A 24441-nucleotide genomic window follows, 5' to 3' on the forward strand; every position below is an offset into this window, starting at 1 on the left:
ACATTCACTTTATTTATTTGTATGTTTTCACTGTGTATGCACTTTACACGTTATTTGTCACTGAGGTCTAGGGGGGGCATCCTGGTTCCGCACCCCTCTGCCAAACCCCTTGGGCTCTCCCTCCGGGGAGAGTCCAGACCTTGTTGAGCTCCTGGCTGACACCTTGGGTGGCAGCCGAGGCGAAAGCCAGGAGCATAGGTGTGCGTACCCTTGACTTCGGCTGAGGGTTGCCACTTGCCCCAGTCCCTTGCAGGAGCCATAGGCCCGGAGGGATAGGGAATGGTTTATGGGGGGCTCTTCTCTTATGGAGAGGGCCTGCGATGGACAGCAACTTAGTGCACATTTTTTGTGTGGCACGCTGCACGATACGGGTGATATAAGCACGTACTTTGGGCTTTCGAAAAACAAAAAAATCAGCATCTGATTGGTGGGGGTCCGACGCCCAGGACCCTCATTGATCAGCTGTTTGATCAGCTCCCTGCTCACAAAGCACAGCACTGTACATTGCATAGCGGCTGTGCTTGGTATCGCAGCTCAGCCCCATTCACTTCTATGGGGCTGGGCTGTGCCTAGGCCATGTGACCGATGAACATCACATGGCCTAGGCTAAGATGAGAGAAGCTACTGCGAGTGATGGAGCCTTCTCAAACAGATAATCAGTGGGGGTCCCAGTTGTCGGACCCACACCGATCAGATACTGATGACCTCTCCAGAGCATAAGTCATCAGTGAAAAATACCTGGAAAACCCCTATAATCACCAGGCTGAAATACCTTGTTCTAATCTATTCTAATCTTATCAAACTGCTCTGCAATACTTCAGCTGTGGCACTTCTGTCCCTGTGCAGTTTTCACCTTTCTCCATTCAGGCTGCTCTGTCTGGGCCACGTATAAAGTGGACGGTGGGTGTCTCCAGCTACAGGCACCACACCTAATCACACAGGCCTCCCAGACACTCCTGCACTCCTCGGCATGTCCTCCTGCCACATTCGGTCTGCTCCAATCGGCCTCTGCAGCTCTCCTCCTCTACAGCTACAGGCTGTATGCCGGACTGCAGAAGGATGCCACCTTCAAACCCCTAGCCAGCACGGTCTGTGATGTGTCGGCCATGTTGCTGCCGCAAGATTCACTCTATTTGCGCTATAAAGTGCATTAAATTTTCCCCCACTTTTGAGGAAAAAAAGTGCGTCTTATAAAGCGAAAAATATGGTGTATCGGTTTGAGCTGCATGGCCGAGGAACACTTAGAAAAAACTGCAGCACTTTTACTACAAATTGCTGCAATAAAAATACAGTGCGTTGTAGGATTTCCCAGATGATAATCATTCAGTATACAATATAATTTATTTTTCTTAAATGAAACCTATCACCTGGAATTTGGCAATAGAGCTGAGGACATGGGTTGCTAGATGGCCGCTAGCACATCCACAATACCCAGTCCCCATAGCTCTGTGTGCTTTTCTTGTGTCCAAAAAACGATTTGATAGATATGCAATTTAACCTGAGATGAGTCCAGCGCAAAGGAGCCCAGTACTGCCTCGCATCCTCCGAATCTCTTCCTTGCTCCCCGACGTCACAAAGCTAGAGCGCCGTAATCTCACAATGCGCGAGCTAGCGCATGCGCAGTGTCAGCATAGTGTTCCTTCCCTGTGCTGGCATCAGCCTCAGGGAACGAACTGCGCATGTGCTAGCTCGCGCATTGCGAGATTACGGCTTTAGCTTTGTGACGTCGGGCAGCAAGGAGGAGATTCGGATGATGCGGGGCGGAGCTGGGCTCATCTCAGGGACAGGACTCATCTCAGGTTAATTTGCATATCTATCAAATCGTTTTTTGGACACAATAAAAACACACAGAGCTATGGGGACTGGATATTGCGGACGTGCTAGCGGCCATCTAGCAACCCATGTCCTCAGCTCTATTGCCAAATTCCAGGTGACATGTTCCCTTTAAGTACATCTACCAAGATTTAGGGCATATGTACAGTACGTTCACTTTTAAGAAAGCTTTGTTATTATTGCACATTCAGGGTTTATCATCAGTAAGGTTCAATCTGATATCTGGTGGTTATTGGTTCCAATGTTAGCTCCAGTTTATCCCTTAGTAGACCTTAGGGGCCTTGGTTTATAATCCGTGTCGGACTGGGGTGCCTAGGGCCCACAATTAAAATTTATTCTGGGGGCCCACTATACAGCTACATGCAAATACTACCTGCTCATATAATGGCCGGCAGCAATAAGACTCTCAGGATAAGTGATTATGGGGGTCCCTGCAACAACGTTGAGAAGGTAAGTCCCTTGGAAAAAAGAATACAGGTTGGCCTGCCTATGTATCTAGAAGTCATCTCCGCCACCGGATGCAATATAATAATAAACTTGGTAGTTTTTAATTATTCTACCCAGATTTTTATATGGATATAGGCTGGTTAAGATGATTCCAGGACTGAGGGCCGGGGGATTCACCTATTCCTCTGTGGGCCAGTCTGAGCCTGTTTATAATGGTTCCATTAATGTGTTAGGGCTCATGCACACGACCGTATGGCTGTGGTGCCCATATTGCGGATTGCAAACAGACAAGACACCAGCCGTGTGCACTCCGTGGTGCATTAACTTGAATGGGTCCACTATCTGCAACATACAACCGAAGATAGGTAAAGTCCTATCTTTGCAGGAGCAGAGGCACGGATCGGAAGCCCATGGAAGTACAACAAAGCGCTTTCGTGGGCTTTCGGGTCCGTGCCTCAGCGCCACAAAAAGATAGAACATGTTCTATATTTTGCCATATCTAGCGAATTGGGGACTCATTCAAGTCAATGGGTCCACATCCGTACAAGGAGTGCACAGGGCCAGTGCCCGTGCCCTTATGCTCGTGGGCATGAGCCCTTACAGCTTGGGCACATGGAATACTCATCTGATACTTTGGTGGGTCTGTCAGACTCTTAAAGCTGCCTGCAGTACAGATATTTGATTGGTATCGTGACTTTTAGGGTATGTATAAGTAATGTGGTGGCTAAACTGCAGATTTTCTACCAACAGTAATAGCAAAAATGGATGACATTTTACAAAATGTCATCTTCATGCGGAGGAAAAAAATTTGCAAGAGAGATTTTAAATCCGTAGCGTGTCAGTTTTTGCTGTGGATTTCTCTCTTTGCAATAAGGTGGAAATTACAGCAAATAGACAGAAGAATCTGTGACAAATCTGCATGTAACAAAATGTTAAAGCTTAACCATTATATAAATGAAAAGTTATGCTTTAACTTTTCACAATTTTCAAGATATCATGAGGCCGAATCCAGTAGATAGTTCTCACAGATGAGTTAGTTACAACTGTCCAAACGTCTCAGATTGCAACTGATTATATTTCTGATAAATATCCTACTAAAGAACTAAACTATGGAAACAGGAGCTACGGTATAATGTACATGAAATATACGGTATATGCATTTTATAGGTATGCTCATGTCTTCTACAACTTCTTTTGTTGCTTACATTCTATATTTGATGACCTTATAGTTAGCAACCAAATATGAGCTTTAAAGTTTGTGAGTCAAACAGATATTGAGTAATGACAATGAATTTATCTATTCAAACTGACGATTTACAAGACAGCAATGAAAAAAAATGCATCTGTTAAGTAAATCAATGTTTGCTTGTGTTACAGAAGTTCAGCAATGAGGAATAGGTTTCCAGTCATTTTGCAGAACAAATCGTTCCTGTTCTACTTCCAATCTGATGGTCGTATGAAGTGATCTGCACAATAAATAGCTCAGCAGAAGTGCATTGTGCAGATTTGCTATTTGATCTACTCTTTGTTGCTTCATATTTATTTCGTGGCTGGATCAGTTCTTCAGGCCAGCCTGTTCTTTTGCTGTGAAGTTGCTCTTGCTTTGGTTGGAGAAGAAAAAGGTGTTTCTTTGGGGGTTCGAACCTTCTTAGGAACAGAATTTCGCCACTTATCTCGTACATGGGGATTAGAGAGCTTCTGCAGACGTTCTAAATGAGAAAATATTTGTTATGTTTAATTCAGTATATCTATTTGGTTGTTTTATTGTGTGTGCTTATTTTAGTAATATACCAGGAAACGCATAAGACTAGACAAGTTAAAATCCTGCTTCCTGACCCTTGTTTCCCTATATAGAAGCCATCCTTCAGCCACTACATAGTGCTTAGAACTGTTCTAGTTCTGGCGCGCCGCTTCTTATATCAGCTGACCTTCTGCGTGCCATGAATTTGACCCCTACTGATCGAATATTGACATAAGGATAAGTTATTAAACCCCATTAACTTCCACATCTAGATAATGAATTAAAGTGGTAGGTTTGTCTAATGTGAACTGGATACGTTCATGAAACTCAACCGATTTACTGGACAAACTCTTTAATGAGGCATTCCAGTTATATTAAGTTATCCCCTATCCACAGAATAGGGGATAACTACTAGACTAGGTGGGGGTCCTACCTCTGGGACCCCCACTGATCATGAGAACGGGGTCCCCATACACTTTGGAGCCCCCTGAAATGAACAGAGCGGCCGGTTTCTATAGGAGTTCCAGAGCTCCAAGAACTGTACTCTGCTACATCCAGAAATCCCATAGAAATGAATAGAGCAACTGCACGCATGCCTGACTGGCACCATTCATCTCAGGGGGGCAACACAGGGTATGTGGCCCCTAACTTGTGTGTAGAGGGTAACTTAATATAACTGGAATACAGAGAATAAAATTAAAGGAAATCTTGACAGGGCCAGGCAGTGTAAATGTGATCATGCCTGTCTAGCCCTGTCAATAAAGTGCAGAAGGCGTGGCAGTTGCAGAGAGAGCAGAGCCTCTAGGTGTAATGACAACGCCCCCATTGCTCCTAGAGGCTCATTTGCACATATTAATACATGATTTTTCTCAACATTGCAGACACATGTGAACATGGGACCAACACAGATGTCTTCAGCTGCCAAGTGAACTTGTAACAGGTCAGCCAATTTCATAGGTACAAATCAGCTGTCCTTTAAATTATACCTAATTTCAGTTCTGGTGTATGGACAGCCCAGACATGCACCACCATTATTACGAGGCATACTAGTTGTAGCATATCTCTTGTGCTCCTCTTAGTAATTGTGACACATCTGACACCAGCAGGTCACAGATTACAGCAGTCTTAACAAATGTCCCCATTGTTTTATTATTTGTAGTCTATAAATTGTATCACTTCCTCTGCAGTGGTGCTTTAAAGGGGTTGTCCACTTTTTTTATATTGATGACCTATCCTAAGGATAGGTCATCAATGTCAGTTTGGAGGAGGATCAACTTTCGGAAACCACACTAATCAGCTGTTTGAAGAGACCGGAGAACTGGTATGAACGCTGTCTTCTCTTCATTGTTTACCCAGTTGCGACGGCGCCATCCTACTCACTTGAACAGAAAGGAGTCATTCCATTGAAGTTAGTGGGGACAGATAAGCTGTAATTATACCTGCTAATATCTGATATTGATGACCTATCCTGAGGATAGCTCATCAGTATTAAAAAAGCGGATAACTCATTTATCCCTCACCCAAACCCTGCATAATGGTACAACTAATGGAGTGGATGTTTCCTTACCTGCTAATTCTGGATGACGTTTCCATAGATTCTGCAGCAAAGACTCGTAGCGTGCTACCTCAGATCCCTCACCACCTGCAAAGTAAGAAAAAAAAGTTAAGATCTGAGTTGCTATGTGTCTAGGATTGATCATCTCATATTTACTGATCTTAAAGTTTAACTGCCATTTCATTTTTTATGCCCTAATGGTATAGTACACCCTGATGTATAAATGCTTTTGTTCTTTAAAATGTAAACATTTTGAGTTTTACCTGATAATAGCTCCCACAAATGTCTGCTACTTTCCTATTCTGCAGCTCAGCCCTGAGTGCTGGGGAGAGCACTGGGAGGAGGAGCTTAGCCCTGAGTGCTAGGGAGAGCACTGGGAGGAGGAGCAAAGTCCTGAGTGCTGGGGAGAGCACTGGGAGGAGGAGCACAGCCCTGAGTGCTGGGGAGAGCACTAGTAGGAGGGGCACAGCCCTGCGTGCTGGGAAGAGCACTTGGAGGAGGGGCACAGCCCTGCATGCTGGGGAGAGCACTGGGAGGAGGAGCACAGCCCTGAATACTGGGGAGAGCACTGGGAGGAGGAGCACAGCCATGAGTGCTGGGAACAGCACTGGGAGGAGCACAGCCCTGAGTGCTGAGCAGAGCACTGGGAGGAGGAGCACAGCCCTGAGTGCTGGGGAGAGAACTGGGAAGAGGAGCTCAGCCCTGAGTGCTAGGGAGAGCACTGGGAGGAGGAGCACAGCCCTGAGTGCTGGGAAGAGCACTGGGAGGAGGAGCACAGCCCTGGGTGCTTGGGAGAGCACTGGTAGGAGGAGCTCAGCCCTGAGTGCCTGGGCTCGGGTAGAAAGTGGAGGGGGAGGGCTGCTTTAGATGGTAATATCTCCTGAATGGTAGCAGCTAGAAACATGCAACTAGTCTTGTTTTGAAGCTGACATTCCAGGCTTTCATACAATAACCAGAATGACAGAATTAGTCCAAGCAACAGAGGATAATCACTATTAAAAATCAAGTCGGGAATAATCCCTGGCAAAACCTGCTTTTACTTTCATTTTCAACTTAATTCACAGCATCCAGATTTCTATCAGTGATATCTTCCCCTGTACTGAACACATTGCTGTAATTCTGGTATTGTATAAAAGTTTGAAATCCCATATCTCTAGCTGGTACCAAACCATATATATGAGCAGCAGTCCCCCCCTCCCTGTCAGTGTGGAGGAGAATGAGGGAGCAGCTGCAGAGCAGACAGGATGAAGAAGTTGAGAAAAATATATGGAAATGTGTGTGACATTATCATCAATATAGTGACCCACACATAATAAAATTGCATAATTTTTACCACACAGTGAACGGCATAAAAAAATTCCACATAATAATGTAAAAATTTCAGTTTTTTTAATCTTTCCCCCTAAAAATACATTAATAAAAGTTATTTAATACACTATATATACCCCAAAATGGTCCCTAAAAAATCTTTTAATGTGATACTTAAAACAAATGCTTACTGATTTCATGTAATTGCAGGGCTTGTCTCTGGTTAGCTGTATGCAAGAGGATACACACTGCTCTGGGGTAGTTGGGGAGGTTATCTGCATTCTGATTGGTCTTGTCTATCTCTGGTTAGCTGTATGTGAGAGGATACACACTGCTCTGGGATAGTGGGGGAAGTTATCTGCATTCTGATTGGTCTTTTCTATCTCTGGTTAGCTGTATGTGAGAGGATACACACTTCTCTGGGGTAGTGCAGGTGGTTATCTGCATTCTGATTGGTCCTGCTAGTTCATGTAAGGAGAGCAAGGGGTTATGGGAAGTGAGGGAAATACAGGATGGCCTTAAATACAGGGCAAAGATCAGCACAGGAAGTGCAGCAGAGGCCATCCTAGGACGATGCTGAAATAGAGGCACAGAGAAATAGGGTTGCTAAGGGCTGAATACAGACATCAGAAAGGTAAAATTACCTGAAAAATAAAGCTTCATAATTACCTTCCCTACAGCATCACATATGTTAGGAATTTCATTTGTGGTAGTGAAATGGCAGTTACACTTTAAACCTCTTTGCCATTGCTGCCTTTGTGTAGTAATATCCTACAGATTTTTAAGAATATATATCACTAACATTAAGTTCTTCACTCTGCTGGATTCTTTGGACTTTTGCACAAGCATACAAGGTCGGACTGGCCCACCAGAGTACCAGAGGATCCTCTGGTGGGCCCAGGCTCTAATACCACAGTGGTCCCCAAAAATACAGGAAAAAAAAATCATTTAGTTGCCTTTGGAACCAATCACTTTCGACCAGGGTCTATTTTTTATTCAAAATCAATTAAGCTTTATTGATGATATAGGGGTTGGACCGCAATTATAATTTCCTCTGGTGGGCATACAGTTCACCATTCATATTGTAAATGCATAGAAAATTTGCAGCTAATGGTAAATGAAATAAACTCTGAAAATAATGGATAGACCACTTTTCTTTGCACCTATCAAAGTATACATTTATCATTTATTATATTATCATGTTAACAGTTTGATATTATATTTTAAATGAGAACTGTTTAACATGAGAATTACATGAAGAGATACTCTGCAAAATTCTACTTACGGATAATTTTGACAAGAATATAGGACTGTCGTTCCTTCAGGTAGTTAGTAGCAATGTCTTGGGATCCTTCAAGATCACTGAGATTTATTAGATTTCCAGTCTCATCCAGAAGATCAATGGAAACTAGATAAACATATGCAAAAATGTATTACAGAATATAGAACAGTACACAAAACGATATATCTACACAAGTGTCCTATCCTGCTTGAATATATGGAAGTTTTTTCTATTAAATCTAATCAAGTTAAAGAATTATTATAATTACTGCGGACAACTTACTCTCCAAACCTACACTGCTGTAGTATATGTAACATCCCAGAGTATGTTACTAAACTCTGTTTCCCTGCTACAACATGTCAGGTGTATATTTATTGTCATCTTGTGTAATCTAACACTACATTCTCCATTATGTACATTTTCTATACCTGTTTCATAAATTTGCTGTAATTTTCATGTTCACCAGCAGGTGGCAGCAATGTGTTTAGTTCAGTTTAGCATATCTAGACTGGAATAGTACATTCCAATCTAGCTCCCCCCCTTTTTGAGGAGGTGTGGAATGTTCCCACTTCCTGCCTCATGGGGAGGAAAAGAAAGTTCTAGTTAGTGTACCAGCTACCCCGGCTAGGGGTAGACTGTGTTAGTAGGAGCTCCCAGTTACAGGGATCCCAACCTAGGATCCAGCCTCGGCTAAGGACAAGGATCTATTCTCCCAGTCTGAGCCCTTCAGCCTCAACTGTGGACAACCAAGCAACACCTCCAGAACTACAAATCTCCAGGAAGAATCCTTCCCTGCGAGCAGTCCTGTGAGTACTTATCCAGAGTCCAGGAGAAGCCAAATTCCTCCTCAGCTAGTCAGGCCCATATCAAGCAGAAGACAGACAGAGCAGAAGATAAATACCTGCCAGATTCTACAGGCATATAGTATAGGAGCAGAAGAGATATTAATCCCTGCCATACATTGCCAATACCTGCTGGGACCTAAAGACTACTGCTGTAACTCGTGTGGATTTCTGTTGCCATTCAGTAAAGATAAGTTGGATTATATCTCCTGTCTGGATCTCAATCATTCCTCAATTACTCCTATTAACAACACTCAATTTATTGCAAGTGAGCCAGGATGCAGGATTCCAGCCGTACCAAGGTAGGAGACACCGTTGACACTACACAGAGACATTATCCCCCTCTGGCATTCCTCACCTGGTACGTTAGTTATAACATCTTAAAGGGCCCTGTTACAGTACCTGCGCAAGCTGCAATTGGCGTCACGAACTACTACACATATATCCTGACCCACTGCATAGCTGACCCACTGTACCGTGTCCTGCTCATTGCATTAAGTGGCGTCACGAACAGGATCGGATCGAATTGTGTGCCTATCCCTGACAACAGAACCGGATCCAATTGTGTGCTTAACCGGATCCAACTGCATGTTTCACAGTACTAGAAGATCTGAAAATTGACTTTATTGTGTCATTGCCATGCCAGAAAGCACCATGCGGTGCCCACGAATACTCAAAGGGTCAATTCGCCATATTCGCAAAATGGCGCCGCCTCTCCATGCTTGTCGGAGGCGGGAAAAGATAAGAACGCCCTCTCAAGAGCGCAAAGATGTCGAATACGCCCCCCTAGAAGCGGGAAAACTAAAGACTGCCCACCATGAACTTTGTATTGTGAACCAAGGCAGTACAGACTCCTCCCTCTGGGCTCCACCCTCACCTCCTGCATGCACCATGAGGGAAAATAAGATGGCCGCCGATGCTGAGCCTGCTCCCGCGGAGGATGCCGCTGATACAGTCGCCCAGGCTTTGAACCAGCCTGACAGTGATTGGACCCTGCGATGACCACCAGGAGGCACCAGAACTGGCCGCCCGGCCGTGACATCAGGTAGGAGCAGACGCGCTCCCTGAGGCCCAGGCCCGGTCCGTACCTGCCCCTGCACCGCTCCCTGAGCGTCCTGATAGCCCAAACAGGCCTAGGCCTGCTCCACCAAGGACACCTACTGGTGCGGCGGAGGCAGCTGGTGTTTCCACTCCGCCGCCCAGTGCTGCTACTACTGCCAGAGCGGGACGCCTCAATCCTGAGGTCCCCATAGTGAGCCCTGAAATCCCTTTGGCTTCAACTCTACAGGTGGGTCACATAAATAACTCTGTCCTGACTTTCAATCCCAGAGTGCAACCCTACATTCTGCCCTGGAAGCTGCCACAGGCACCCTCAGTTTGCCTACCAGAGCCACTTCAGCCAGAGGTTTTGTCCATCTCTGCACCGGCAAGGGATCCGGGCTTGCAGCACGTCACCGCTGCATTCACCAGGCTTACTGCTCAGCCAATTCCAAAAGACACCACAAGAGGGCAGTGGTGCACCACTACAGCTGCAGAGAGCACCCAGGTTAAAGAAGAACTTTTGCCTCCTCAAACATGGGATCCAGGAGGAAGATTTCCAGACTTTCCTGTGAGGAAAACTACCCATTGTGCAAATTACCCACTACCTTGTGTGGATAACAATTAACTATTATTGTTCCTGTCCACAGTCAAGCACTTCAAGAAAAAAGACTCAAGTCATGTTTGAGCGTATTATTACACTGATATTTATATAACGTTTTTGCACTTGTTTTTCAAGCTTACAAGTTATGTAACATTCAAGATAACTTGCCCATTGTGTGTATTCTCCTTCTAGGTGCCACAATGTGAATTTATGCACTGTTTGCCATGATTGCACTTAACCATTGCACTTAACAAAAATGTAGCAACTTACTTTAAGTGTGCCTTTTTATAGCTCTTGTTCTCTCCCCTCCTTTTACGGACTGTCTCCATAGGGACGTTGTATACTAATGGCCTACACCCGGTGATATATACCCATAGGTACCCAGGGTAGGACCAAGTGGTAAGTCCAGGCAGATCCAGTAACTTCACAGGTACCCCTGCTGCTTCGGGAAACGTTAGAAGCCCTAGGCTGCTCCTTCCCGCTTGTTAAATGTTCAGGATTGTTCCCATCCTGAGGTGTCTCATTTCCAGGAGAGCAACGGGATTATACTACCCTCCTCCTGTGACAGTGCCAGAAGTCTAAGGAGACGATAAATACCTCCCCTTCTGAGCTTTTGCCTAAGGTATGGTACCTCAAGCCTTAGAGCCATATTTTAGCTTCCCCTCAGTCATCATAGTGATCATGCTACAAGCCAAATTTCTCAGGCTTTGGTGCAGGGAAGGGAATACAGGATAAAGCCACCCTTCCGTTTGCCAGTATTTCATTACATAATGGTGGGATTACGGAGTAAAGACACCCCCATGCTTTCTTTGGTGTCTACAGAGCTCAGGACATACAAAGACAGTCAGTGATGTTTGCTTAGTGCAGTATTAGGTTACCTGGTTATACCAAGAGAAGGAAACTGTGTGTTGGAAACCTTACTCTAGCGGGCAGGAACCGTGGGAAAGCCGTTATGTGTTTTGTCTAAGTATGTCTTTATATGTATTTCATGCAGCACTTTGTATTTATTGGGTACCCAGAGCTGATTCCTACACCCTCCTAGCGTAAGCCGAGGACGGCTTAACTTAAAGTAAGGGGGTATGTAACATCCCACAGTATGTTACTAAACTCTGTTTCCCTGCTACAACATGTCAGGTGTATATTTATTGTCATCTTGTGTAAACTAACACTGCATTCTCCATTATGTGCATTTTCTATACCTGTTTCATAAATTTTCTGTAATTTTCATGTACACCAGCAGGTGACAGCAATGTGTTTAGTTCAGTTTAGCATATCTAGACTGGAATTGTACATTCCAATCTAGCTCCCCCCCTCTTTGAGGAGGTGTGAAATGTTCCCACTTCCTGCCTCATGGGGAGGAAAAGAAAGTTCTAGTTAGTGTACCAGCTACCCCGGCTAGGGGTAGGCTGTGTTAGAAGGAGCTCCCAGTTACAGGGATCCAAACCTAGGATCCAGCCTCGGCTGAGGACAATGATCCATTCTCCCAGTCTGAGCCCTTCAGCCTCAACTGTGGACAACCAAGCAACACCTCCAGAACTACAGATCTCCAGGAAGAATCCTTCCCTGCGAGCAGTCCTGTGAGTACTTTTTCAGAGTCCAGGAGAAGCCAAATTCCTCCTCAGCTAGTCAGGCCCATACTAAGCAGAAGACAGACAGAGCAGAAGGTAAATACCTGCCAGATTCTACAGGCATATAGTATAGGAGCAGAAGAGATATTAATCCCTTCCATACATTGCCAATACCTGCTGGGACCTAAAGACTACTGCTGTAACTCGTAGGGATTTCTGTTGCCATTCAGTAAAGATAAGTTGGATTATATCTCCTGTCTGGATCTCAATCATTCCTCAATTACTCCTATTAACAACACTCAATTTATTGCAAGTGAGCCAGGATTCCAGCCGTACCATAGTAGGAGACACCGTTGACACTACACAGAGACATTATCTCCCTCTGGCATTCCTCACCTGGTACGTGAGTTATAACATCTTAAAGGGCCCTGTTACAGTACCTGCGCAAGCTGCAATTGGCGTCACAAACTACTACACATATATCCTGACCCACTGCATAGCTGACCCACTGTACCGTGTCCTGCTCATTGCATATATGTAAACACTGTGGGGGTAATTTACGATCAGAAATATGCCTATATCAGGTGTATTTCTGACGCAGATTGTGGCACAAAGGTCTATAAAAGACGGCGTGGGTGGGGAAAGGGACGTTCTGGCAGGCCCGTCTCATTCATCATTTTCTACGTCTCTTTTAGGTGTAGAAAATGGTCTAAATGTAAACCAGCAAGAAAACTGGTGCCTCTACATAAATTAGGGAGATCTACTAGTGTCTAAAACACCGGCCTTAATAAATGACTCCCTCTATAACTGAATAAAATAAATAAAGATTTGGTATTCCAATGTTAACATCACCCATTAATGTGGCTATTTTCCAGAAGAGAGTTACACTTATATATGCTTGGAGAAAAGGCTTAGGGATAATCAGCCTGCATCAAAACAACTAGAACATGTCCACCTTGACCAACTACAACCTGGCTTACGACCCAATCACTCCCCTACAACCGCCCTAACCAAAATTACTAATGATCTGCTAGCTGCCATATCTAAACTTCATTACTCTGTGCTCCTCCCTCTAGCCCTTTCCTCTGCTTTTCACACAGTCAACCACCCTCCAGTTATAAAATCCATCATTATCATCTATTGTGTCTACCAATCACACAGCACATCCTGATCCTGCCCTCTCTGTTGTTTTCCCTCAAGGCTCTGTCTTTTGACCCCTACTTTCCATGTATACCTTTGGCTTTCAGTACCACCTCTGTGCTGATGGCACTCAAATCTACCCTCTGGCCTAGATGTCACTTCCCTGATATTGAGAATCCTATGGTGTCTAGCAGTTATGTCCTACTTCTCCCACTTTTTAAATATCAACATGGAAAAAAACAACTTCATCATGTTACCGTTATGACACCAGTTCCCCTACCAGACCTATCAATCACAGTTAGTGGCTCCACACTTTCTCCAGTCTTACATGTCTGCTGCATTGTGATAACACATCTAAGCCCTTATCACTTCTTGCTGCCTCTAACTCGAAGCAATTTCTTGTGTCATCTCCTTCCTCAATCCTGAATCAACTAAAATGTTAGTGCATGCCCTCATCTCCTTCCTAGACTACTGGAACATTTTACTTTGTGACCTCCCATTTAACACTCTTGTGCCCTCCAATCAATCCTCGTCTCTCCTGCCCTGTAAATCCACCTCTTCCCTCATTTTTCCTGTGTCTCTCCCCTCTGCCAATCCCTTCACTGGCTTCCTATTGCCTAACACTAATTCAGTTCAAAACACTAACAACCACATACAAGGCCATCTACAATCTCATACACTTCTGACCTACTCTTCTGAAAAACACGTAATCTCTGATCCTCATAAAACCACCTTCTTTGCTCCTCACACAATAATCTAAAGGATATCTCATGTGCCTCTCCCATACTCACTACTCCAGCATATCAGATTTTCCCACAACATCCAAATGTCACGGTGGGGAGTGGGGGAAACCCTCCACTGTACAATGTAAAAGGGTAGCTACTAAGCCAGTACGCCGGAATAAGGGAGCAGGTCACCTCCTATTGCGTCCCTAATCCTCGCCCTAACTCCTAACCGTATGAGCGGACCCTGATGGTAGGACGGCTCATACCCTGGATATCTAATATCCTGAGTCGCCCTGGAAATTCCTCACATAGGAGCAGGGGAGAGACGACCTGTTCATACACAACACGGAGGAAAAGGAGTCTCGGCAGCACCAGGCAGCACTGCATACAGACTTATGGTTCACCCCTCTGGGAAACCAGCCCCCTCACAGAGGTACAACACACACAGGGAAAATGTCTTGCATACATGCAGGGACTAACACCAACAACAGCCCAGACATGTAACAACCAACAAGACGTACAACAAACCCTGAACATAAACCCACACCAAACATACAACAAGTGAGGTAAGGTACATAGATAATACAAGGGAGACCAAGGAATGACTTTGATGTCTTACAAGGTGGCCCTCAAGGACTGGGCAGATAGAACATCCGGGACTGGAGCAGAGCTCAAGCACCAATGACAGCTGAAGTACAACTGACTCTAGCCAGGAAGCCACAGGAGATAAAAGCCAAGTTACCACACCCAGTCAGGGCGTTAACCCTTACAGCACCAGACAGTGCACACACCAGCCAACAAGCAACACATTAGCACAGGCAACAGCATGCGTGGCAGCCATGTCACGGCGCACACAGCAAAGGCTGTGGCACGAAATTTTTAAAAGCAACCTCAAACCCTTTTAACGAAAACCTACAATAACCCTGCTTCCTCCGTCTCCCTTTCATTGTAGACTTATCCCTTTTTTATTGTACCAGTCTGTCAATAAGTTAGTCCATGTTTATTGTACTTGCTTTGTGTTATATTATGTATGTGGACCTTTTTCATATGTGCAATGCACTTAAATTAATGGTGAAATAAAATGAATAATAAAACACAAATGTCCCTAATGGCAGGAATGTGCAGCTGCCTGTTGTTCAACAATTCGGTTTTGCTGGAGTGATTTGCACATTCCCTAAGGTAATGTGATTTTGTTCCCATGGATATATATGTCAGATTTCAGCACATTGGGTTTATGATATGTTGGTGTATGTACATGCTGTTGAACATGCTTTGCCTAATATTTACTGAACTGCTTCACAAATTTGGCAGTGCCATCAGTGTATAAGCACATAGGAAATCTCTAGATCAGGGCTGGCCAACCTGCGGCTCTCCAGATGTTGCAAAACTACAACTCCCAGCATGCCTAGACTGCCTACAGCTATCAGCCTACAGCAGGACATGGTGGGAATTGCAGTTTTACAACAGCTGGAGAGCCGCAGGTTGGCCAGCCCTGCTCTAGATTGAGTCTACCTAATAGGGTAAGTCAGTATTTTCCTGGTCAGCTACAGTATACGTATAAAATGCATACGCCTAGTGTGAATCCTATCTATTGGAGACAGTAGTTTTACGGTTGGAATGAGGGATGAGTGAATCAACTTCGGGTGCTTTACCCGAAGTCGATTCGCAGTAAAACTTAATTTGAATACAGTACGGAGCAGGAACCGATGAGCCTAAGCTATTACTTTGCGAAGTCTTGTTAGACTTCGGGTAATAACTTCAGAAATAAATTTCTACTGTAAAAAACCTTTGTATCTAACTTGGGTTCGGTTCCAGGTGGTGCCAAGGTTTTTTACAGTAGAAATTAATTTACGAAGTTATTACCCGAAGTCTTGCGAGACTTCACGAAGTAACAACTTCGGTTCATCAGAGCCAATAAATTCTAATACTGTATGGAGCGCTTGCTCCGTATAGTATTCAAATGAAGTTTTATGCGAATCGACTTTGGATGAAGCATCCGAAGTCGATTTGCTCATCCCTAGTTGGAATTAATATTAGTGTCGAGGCAATAGGTGTGGACCCATTGTGTCAACCAACAGATTTGATATTGGGTTAAACCTAAGGGCGTTATCTTGTCAGTCCCCTGGTATTGACCCTGTAACCCCTGCACAGGGATCTGGACTTTGCTGCAGGAGAACCACCAGGTCAGTACCTCTGGTGGATTGACACCTGACCTATGGGGGTCAGAGACAGAGTGTATAGGCAAAATCAGGCTGATGTCAGGGCTGGCTATGTGCTTATACGGTAAACAGGACAGGCGGCGAAGGGTCAGTTAGGTGGTCAGGCACATGTCACATCAGACAGAGGGGGTCAGAATCCAGTAAATGGGTAGCAATTCAGAACACGGGCAGACAGCAGAATACAGCACACCTTTGCAGAGAACTAGCAAGCTAGACATCTTATTGCTCAAACACTCTCCCACATGTGAAGGGGCCTTTTGTCAGGATGGCCAGACATTTGCTGTTGAAGGTTAGGGTGTGCCGCTGACCCTCTAAGAGCCAGAGGGAGCATGCACATGCACACCCTACAGCCAGAGGAAGAAACGCCTTGCCAGCAAGCAGGCTGCACTCTGCGGACAAACCCGCAAAGAAGAAGACAGTGATATGTGGGACAGTCATCACTGTAACAACTAGTATCAGTTCATTATGAACCAGTCCTAGATTAAAGCCTAAGGGGACGTTCACACGACAGCTTTTTCAGTGAAATTTTGGCGCGGTCAGCCATGCTGGAATTGCACCTAAAAGCCACTGGCTGTCACATCCTTTCTGCCTCCCATAAAACTGAACAGGAGGCAAAGCTGTAGATCATGGAGCTGCGGCTTATAACCTCGGCCACGCCGTGAAGGGACTTGTGAACGTCCCTTAAAGGTATTGTCCAGAATCAAAAAAGGGGTCTGCTGTTTACAGTATCAGCACCATGCCTGTCCATGAACTGTCTAGTAAGCTGCAATACCAGACATAGTCATATGGGGTGCTGTTTTTGAGAGGCAAAATTATTTAGCTAATTCTCCATAGCTATTTATGTATAATGTCTGAGTTCCTTGATAGTCATGCAGCTTCCTTGGAATAGCCTACAAACTCTGAACCTCCTAATCCTTCTTTGAAATAAACAGTAACATTACTCACCCTCAGGTCCACATTGGCATTTATCCCTCAAGCTTTCTGCTAAATTGACAACCTTGCAGTTGGGATTCAATAAAATCTGATCATCAGCTACAAAAAACAACAACAACTTAGGGTTAAACACAGTATTTTGCATTATTTTGGTCTCCAAAGGCTTTGATGTGATTGCTATTATTTCAGTTCCTTAATATAAGCTCCAGAGGAGAAGCTCAAGTATAAAACCTAGGACACATGGTCATGTAACTATTTTACTGTACTCATTTCTGTCCCCATTCTTTGCTTCTTCTCTCCCTCAAGGCCCTACAATATCGTGCCAGAATTGCTTTGTGAAGATGCCTTAAGAAAAAGCACAAATTAAAATGAAGTGACTTACCTCCAAATTTCACAGTAATAAACATTTTCCACACTGTTTTAATCTTCATTAATGCTAATTTTACATCCGTGACATGTTTCTGTGACCAGACTCTTGTGTCACCGTACTCCTTCTAAGGTTCTGGGAGAGTGTGAAAACTACAGGGCTGCTTCTTCCCGCTCATTGTTAACAGTTAGGCCTTTTGTCTTGGTATCTAAGAGGCAACAAAAGCTTGTGCCAAGAGGCATATAATTATCCCCTGTGGAGTTTTGCAATGACACAGTGGCTGGAAGACGTTGCTCCTGTCACCAAATCACAACCAACAGACTTCTAGTCCAGGAATGTATGAGGCTCAAATGACAACACTTCTTCCTCTGCCCTAACAACACTAGTTATGACAAAACAAAATGGCTGTCTATATTATTTTACTTACCAAATTGTGATATGAAGCCGTTTTCCGTATCCTCCTATACACAGGGGTAAGGCAACATTCACACCATACACACTGTCAGTTTTTCATGACCATTTTCTAGCATTTTGTTTGTATCTATTTTCTGACCATCTATCTCTTTTTAATGGCCGTTTTGCATCCATTTTTCATGGCCGTTAAAGGCAGATGAATTTCATTGACTTTTTAAAATAAAATCTCAATCCCTGCAGTATACATAATGTGGCCCCCAGCAGTAATAATACCCCCATAGTGGTCCCCCAGCAGTAATTATGTCCCCCACAATGACCCCAACAGTAATAATGTCCCCTATAGTGACCCCAGCAGTAATAATGTCCCCCATAATGGCCTTCATCTGCGCTTTTCCTCGCCATCTCTCTTTCCCTCATCCTTTTTACTTCTATTTTTTCACATACTCCCCTTTCCAAATACGCTCTCTAACCTCCTGTTTTAAATGCGCCCCTAAAGGGTCTTCGAAACATACAAACACTTCCCCCTTTGCCTTATCATCCAACCTCACGATATCTTCCTCCGCCGAAACCCCCGCCTGCGTCCGAACAGATGCTATTATACCACCTCCACCTACCGCAGCCCACCCCTGGCCCGCAGGCCTGCTGGCACCCCCGTTAACCCCCCACGCCTGCACTGGTGACGTCCCCTCCGTACCCCCACCTGCTAATAAGCCCACCAAGCTTGCCAATAACAGTCCAAAACCCCTACCTAAAACCGCTAAGGGGGGCCCAATCCCCCCATCTCCGATCCTGCAAATAACAGTGAAAAAGGTCCTCACATCATCTCATCTGGCTGCCTGGATGCTGTGACCCCATCAGCCGTCACTCCGGAATCCCGCTGCCTGGTCCTCTGCGTTGCCCTCGAAGATCAAGTGGAAGGAATGGCCTGTAACTGTCCCCCAGCTGCCATGAAGCCAGGGACGCTAAAGCTGTTCTCCATGTTCACTGTTCCTGAGGGGGCGGAGTCAACTTCCCGCCGCTGTGAAGCGGATGACGGCCTGCTGGACCTAGCCACCTGACTAGCAGCAGCCCGGACCCAATCTTGTTCACGCTGGGGAGCCTCCTCACATCTCCGTCCTAGAGGAGAGCCCGCCGTACCTGCTCCAGCAAAGGGAAGGAACACTATGCCGGCATTGCGCATGTGTGAGCTCGCGCATCGCGAGATTTCAGCAATCTAACTGTGAGCAAGGAGGAGAGTCAGAGGACGCAGGCGGTTCTGGGCTCCTTTACAGGAGGCGGGGCTGGGCCCTAAGAAGGTTAGTACAGCCCCTTGGGCTCCTTACAGGCTCATTTACATATCTAAAAAATGATTTTATAAACACAATAAAAGCACACAGCACTATGGGACAGGTATATTGCGGACATGCTAGCGGCGATCTAGCCGTGCATGTCCGCAGCTCTATAACCTAAAACGGGGTGACAGAATCCCTTTTACCGTCACGTAATGTATTAAGTTCTGTTTTTATCCCTTTTAGTTTACAAACAGTTATTTTGCACTGTATGTATATGTCTGTGTATTTTATGTCATATTTTCTATGATAACCCTATTGTTTGTATGCACTGTCCTTTTTTTATATGAAAACTTCACTTTAATAAGAGCCTTCTCCTGACACCATGATTGATGTACAAAATACAAATCAGACATCATATAGTATACGACAATCTATTTCTAACAACGCTAGAACCAGCCCTGTACCTCACATGGAGCCAGAGATCTCTCCATTCATTGCTCTGCTAGATTTATATCAAGCTGAAAGATCAGGTGGTGTGTACTTTCTGCTGCAGCTCTATTCTTATCACAGCTCAGGGAGCAAGCCCTTTCTGCTGCAGCTCTTTTCCTATCACAGCTCAGGGGCGTGTCCTTTCTACTGCAGTTCTTGTGCTATCACAGCGCATGGGCGTGTCCTTTCTGCTGTACTCTTTCCCTGTAACTGTCACAGCTTATAATAGAAGATATGGCTGGTGACTAGTGTTGAGATCCAAGATCCGAAATTAATTTGTTCAAAATTTTGTTTGAATGCTGTATGGAGATTTGTGTCTGTACAACATTCAAATGTTCTGGCGAGGGAAATTCGTTATCACCGAAGTCTCACGGGACTTCGGTGAATCACTTCGGACTTTGAATTGTAAACTTGAAAACCATTTTAAAACTTGGATCCAAAGTTTTAAAAAGGTTTTTAATTAAAAATCTATAGACGAAGTTAATTACAAAGTCTCACGAGACTTCAGTGATAATGAATGTCACCTCGCTGGAGGCCATACATTTGAATGCTGTACGGAGACGCGTCTCCGTACAGCATTAAAACGAAATTTTGAAAAAAATAAATAAATCGACTTTTGATCTTGAATCTGAAGCTCCATTTGCTCAACATGACTGGTGACAGTTGAAGATTTAACCACTTCAGCCCCGCTAGGTGAAACCCCCTTCATGACCAGAGCACTTTTTACACTTCGGCACTACACTACTTTCACCGTTTATCGCTCGGTCATGCAACTTACCACCCAAATGAATTTTACCTCCTTTTCTTCTCACTAATGGAGCTTTCATTTGGTGGTATTTTATTGCTGCTGACATTTTTACTTTTTTTGTTATTAATCAAAATGTAACGATTTGTTTGCAAAAAAATGACATTTTTCACTTTCAGCTGTAAAATTTTGCAAAAAAAACGACATCCATATATAATTTTTTTGCCAAATTTATTGTTCTACATGTCTTTGATAAAAAAAAAATGTTTGGGAAAAAAAAAAAATGGTTTGGGTAAAAGTTATAGCATTTACAAACTATGGTACAAAAATGTGAATTTCCGCTTTTTGAAGCAGCTCTGACTTTCTGAGCACCTGTCATGATTCCTGAGGTTCTACAATGCCCAAACAGTAGAAAACCCCCACAAATGACCCCATTTCGGAAAGTAGACACCCTAAGGTATTCGCTGATGGGCATAGTGAGTTCATAGAACTTTTTATTTTTTGTCACAAGTTAGCGGAAAATGATGATGATTTTATTTTTTTTATTTTTTCTTACAAAGTCTCATATTCCACTAACTTGCGACAAAAAATAAAAAACTCTAGGAACTCGCCGTGCCCCTCACGGAATACCTTGGGGTGTCTTCTTTCCAAAATGGGGTCACTTGTGACGTAGTTATACTGCCCTGGCAATTTAGGGGCCCAAATGTGTAAGAAGTACCTTGCAATCAAAATGTGTAAAAAATGGCCTGCGAAATCCGAAAGGTGCACTTTGGAATGTGGGCCCCTTTGCCCACCTTGGCTGCAAAAAAGTGTCACACATGTGGTATCGCCGTACTCAGGAGAAGTTGGGCAATGTGTTTTGGGGGGTCATTTTACATATACCCATGCTGGGTGAGAGAAATATCTTGGCAAAAGACAACTTCTCCCATTTTTTTATACAAAGTTGGCATTTGACCAAGATATTTTTCTCACCCAGCATGGGTATATGTAAAATGACACCCCAAAACACATTCCCTAACTTCTCCTGAGTACGGCGATACCACATGTGTGACACTTTTTTGCAGCCTAGATGCGCAAAGGGGCCCAAATTCCTTTTAGGAGGGCATTTTTAGACATTTGGATCCCAGACTTCTTCTCACACTTTCGGGCCCCTAAAAAGCCAGGGCAGTATAAATACCCCACATGTGACCCCACTTTGGAAAGAAGACACCCCAAGGTATTCAATGAGGGGCATGGCGAGTTCCTCGAATTTTTTTTTTTTTGCATAAGTTAGCGGATATTGATTTTTTTTTTTTCTCACAAAGTCTCACTTTCCGCTAACTTAGGACAAAAATTTCAATCTTTCATGGACTCAATATGCCCCTCACGGAATACCTTGGGGTGTCTTCTTTCCGAAATGGGGTCACATGTGGGGTATTTATACTGCCCTGGCTTTTTAGGGGCCCTAAAGCGTGAGAAGAAGTCTGGAATATAAATGTCTAAAAATGTTTACGCATTTGGATTCCGTGAGGGGTATGGTGCGTCCATGTGAGATTTTATTTTTTGACACAAGTTAGTGGAATATGAGACTTTGTAAGAAAAAACAAAAACAAACAAAAAATTTCCGCTAACTTGTGCCAAAAAAAATGTCTGAATGGAGCCTTACCAGGGGGGGGGTGATCAATGAAAGGGGGGTGATCACCCATATAGACTCCCTGATCACCCCCCTGTCATTGATCACCCCCCTGTAAGGCTCCATTCAGACGTCCGTATAATTTTTACGGATCCATGGATCGGATCCGCAAAACACATGCGGACGTCTGAATGGAGCCTTACAGGGGGGTTATCAATGACAGGGGGTGATCAGGGTGATCACCCCCCTGTCACTGATCACCCCCCCTGTAAGGCTCCATTCAGACATCCGCATGATTTTTACGGATCCATGGATACATGGATCGGATCCACAAAACACATGCGGACGCCGCTGGCAGGCTGGAGATCCACTCGCTTACCTTCCGTTCCTGTGAGCGCGCGCGCCTGTGTGCGCGCGTTCACAGGAAATCTCGGCTCTCGCGGGAGGACGCGTATATGCGTCCACCCAGAAGAGCAGGACCGCCGGCAGGACGCAATCCTGCGTACGGCGGTCCAGAGGTGGTTAAACTGAGCGCATGCGATCACCTCAATGAGGTAGATCAGGGATGCTCAACCTGCGGCCCTCCAGCTGTTGTAAAACTACAACTCCCACCATGCCCTTCTGTAGGCTGATAGCTGTAGGCTGTCTGGGAATGATAGGAGTTGTAGTTTTGCAACAGCTGGAGGGCCGCAGATTGAACATGCCTGAGGTAGATGGAGAAATAATGAAAAGAACAAACAGCAGGTGGCGCTATACAGATACATTTTACTGAATAGCTCAGTGGCTATACTGCATTTCTAATTACAGGCAATTACAAAAGTGTTCACATCCAGGTGTTGGTTTGAAAAGTGTAGAATATTTTTGTGGGACTCAGAAGGTGCAGCAGCCCCTTTTCAGCTTGCATGGTCTCTGCTTTTCCAGCTTGCATAGTACGGATCCTTACTGAACATGCTGGAAAAACAGGGTTGAGCAGATGCAAGGAGGGGCAGACTGCTCTAAGAAGCTCTTCCTGCACATTCAAGTAAAGGGTTAGGGTCCCTTTAGTCATGAACTGATTGGTTTGCTGCAGAAAGACAGGAAGAATAAGGATCTGCTCTGAAAGGCTAAAATAAGATACAATTTAGATGAAAAGACAGTGCCATCTAGTGGTCAAATAATAGAAAACTGTTGGACTTTTTCTGTTCTTTTTTTTCTTACAAAGAGTGTGAAATACCTTTCAAATAAATCCTGCCCTTTACTGAACATGATCCGTAAAGCCAATATTAAATAGAGGCAAAGTTATGAATGGTGTTGTCATAGCGTTGTATTGGAGAAATAACAATAACAGTATACCGTCATCACTGTCCTACATGCTAGCCGTTGTCTAGTTTGTAGAGCATTATAGACATATTTTTTTGGTAAATCTGGTTTATCTACTGTATGCTCAGTATTCAGTGACATTGGGACCTTCTGCAACCGCGATATCTGGAAATAAGTCAGGCTGTCCTGTACTCCAGGAGGGATCTCACTGTCAGCAGCAACAGAGTGACGTCCATACAACAAAAAATTGAGGACCGACTCCAACAAGAGAGGAGATGGAGTCTTGCCTCTGGTAACATGGGATATCTATACATTAAGGGCTTATTCACAAGAACGTAAGGGCTCTGTACCCTAACGCTGTGGAATGCAAATTGCGGACCGCAATGCACGGGTACCGACCGTGGGACAGCCACATGCGGATCGCAGTCCTATTGACTTGAATGGGGTCTGCGATCCGTCCGTTCTGCAAAAAGAAAGAACAAGTTCCATCTCCGGATTTGCAGGCACATTCAAGTGAAAGGGTCCACATCCGTGATGCGGAATGCACCCGCAATACGGCCACGGGTGCACTACGTCCGTGTGAATAAGCCCTAATGGGATGTAGTCAGAAGCTGCATATTAGGGCTTATTCACACGGCCGTAGTGCACCGGTGGCCGTATTGCGGGCCTTATACGGCGTTTTTGCAATACACGGGTCACCAGCCGTGTGCATTCTGCATCACGGATGCTGACCCATTCACTTGAATGGGTCCGCAAATCCGGAGATGCGGTGCGGAACAGAACGGACGCACGGAACGGAACCCCACGGAAGCACTACGGAGTGCTTCTGTGGTGTTCCGTGCTTCCATTCCACAAAAAGATGGAACTTGTTCTTTCTTTTTGCGGAACGGATGGATTGCAGACCCCATTCAAGTGAATGGGTCTGCAATCCGCATGAGGCTGCCCCACGGTCAGTGCCCGTGCATTGCGGACCGCAATTTGTGGTCCACAGCACGGGCACGGAGCCCTT

General features: G+C 44.7%; 1 protein-coding gene across 1 annotated transcript; it reads right to left on the reverse strand.

The window, feature by feature from the left end:
- Positions 1 to 3660: 3660 nt before the first annotated feature.
- Positions 3661 to 17759, reverse strand: C1H22orf15 (chromosome 1 C22orf15 homolog). The gene is made up of 5 exons (XM_044289796.1): positions 17618 to 17759; positions 17248 to 17334; positions 8170 to 8292; positions 5589 to 5663; positions 3661 to 3989 (listed from the first exon to the last, which is right to left on the reverse strand). Exons 1-5 carry the CDS (start codon positions 17664 to 17666, stop codon positions 3844 to 3846), a joined length of 480 nt encoding a protein of 159 aa, XP_044145731.1. The 5' UTR covers positions 17667 to 17759; the 3' UTR covers positions 3661 to 3843.
- Positions 17760 to 24441: the final 6682 nt, after the last annotated feature.

This window comes from Bufo gargarizans, chromosome 1, assembly GCF_014858855.1.
Source record: "Bufo gargarizans isolate SCDJY-AF-19 chromosome 1, ASM1485885v1, whole genome shotgun sequence".
NCBI lineage: Eukaryota > Metazoa > Chordata > Amphibia > Anura > Bufonidae > Bufo > Bufo gargarizans.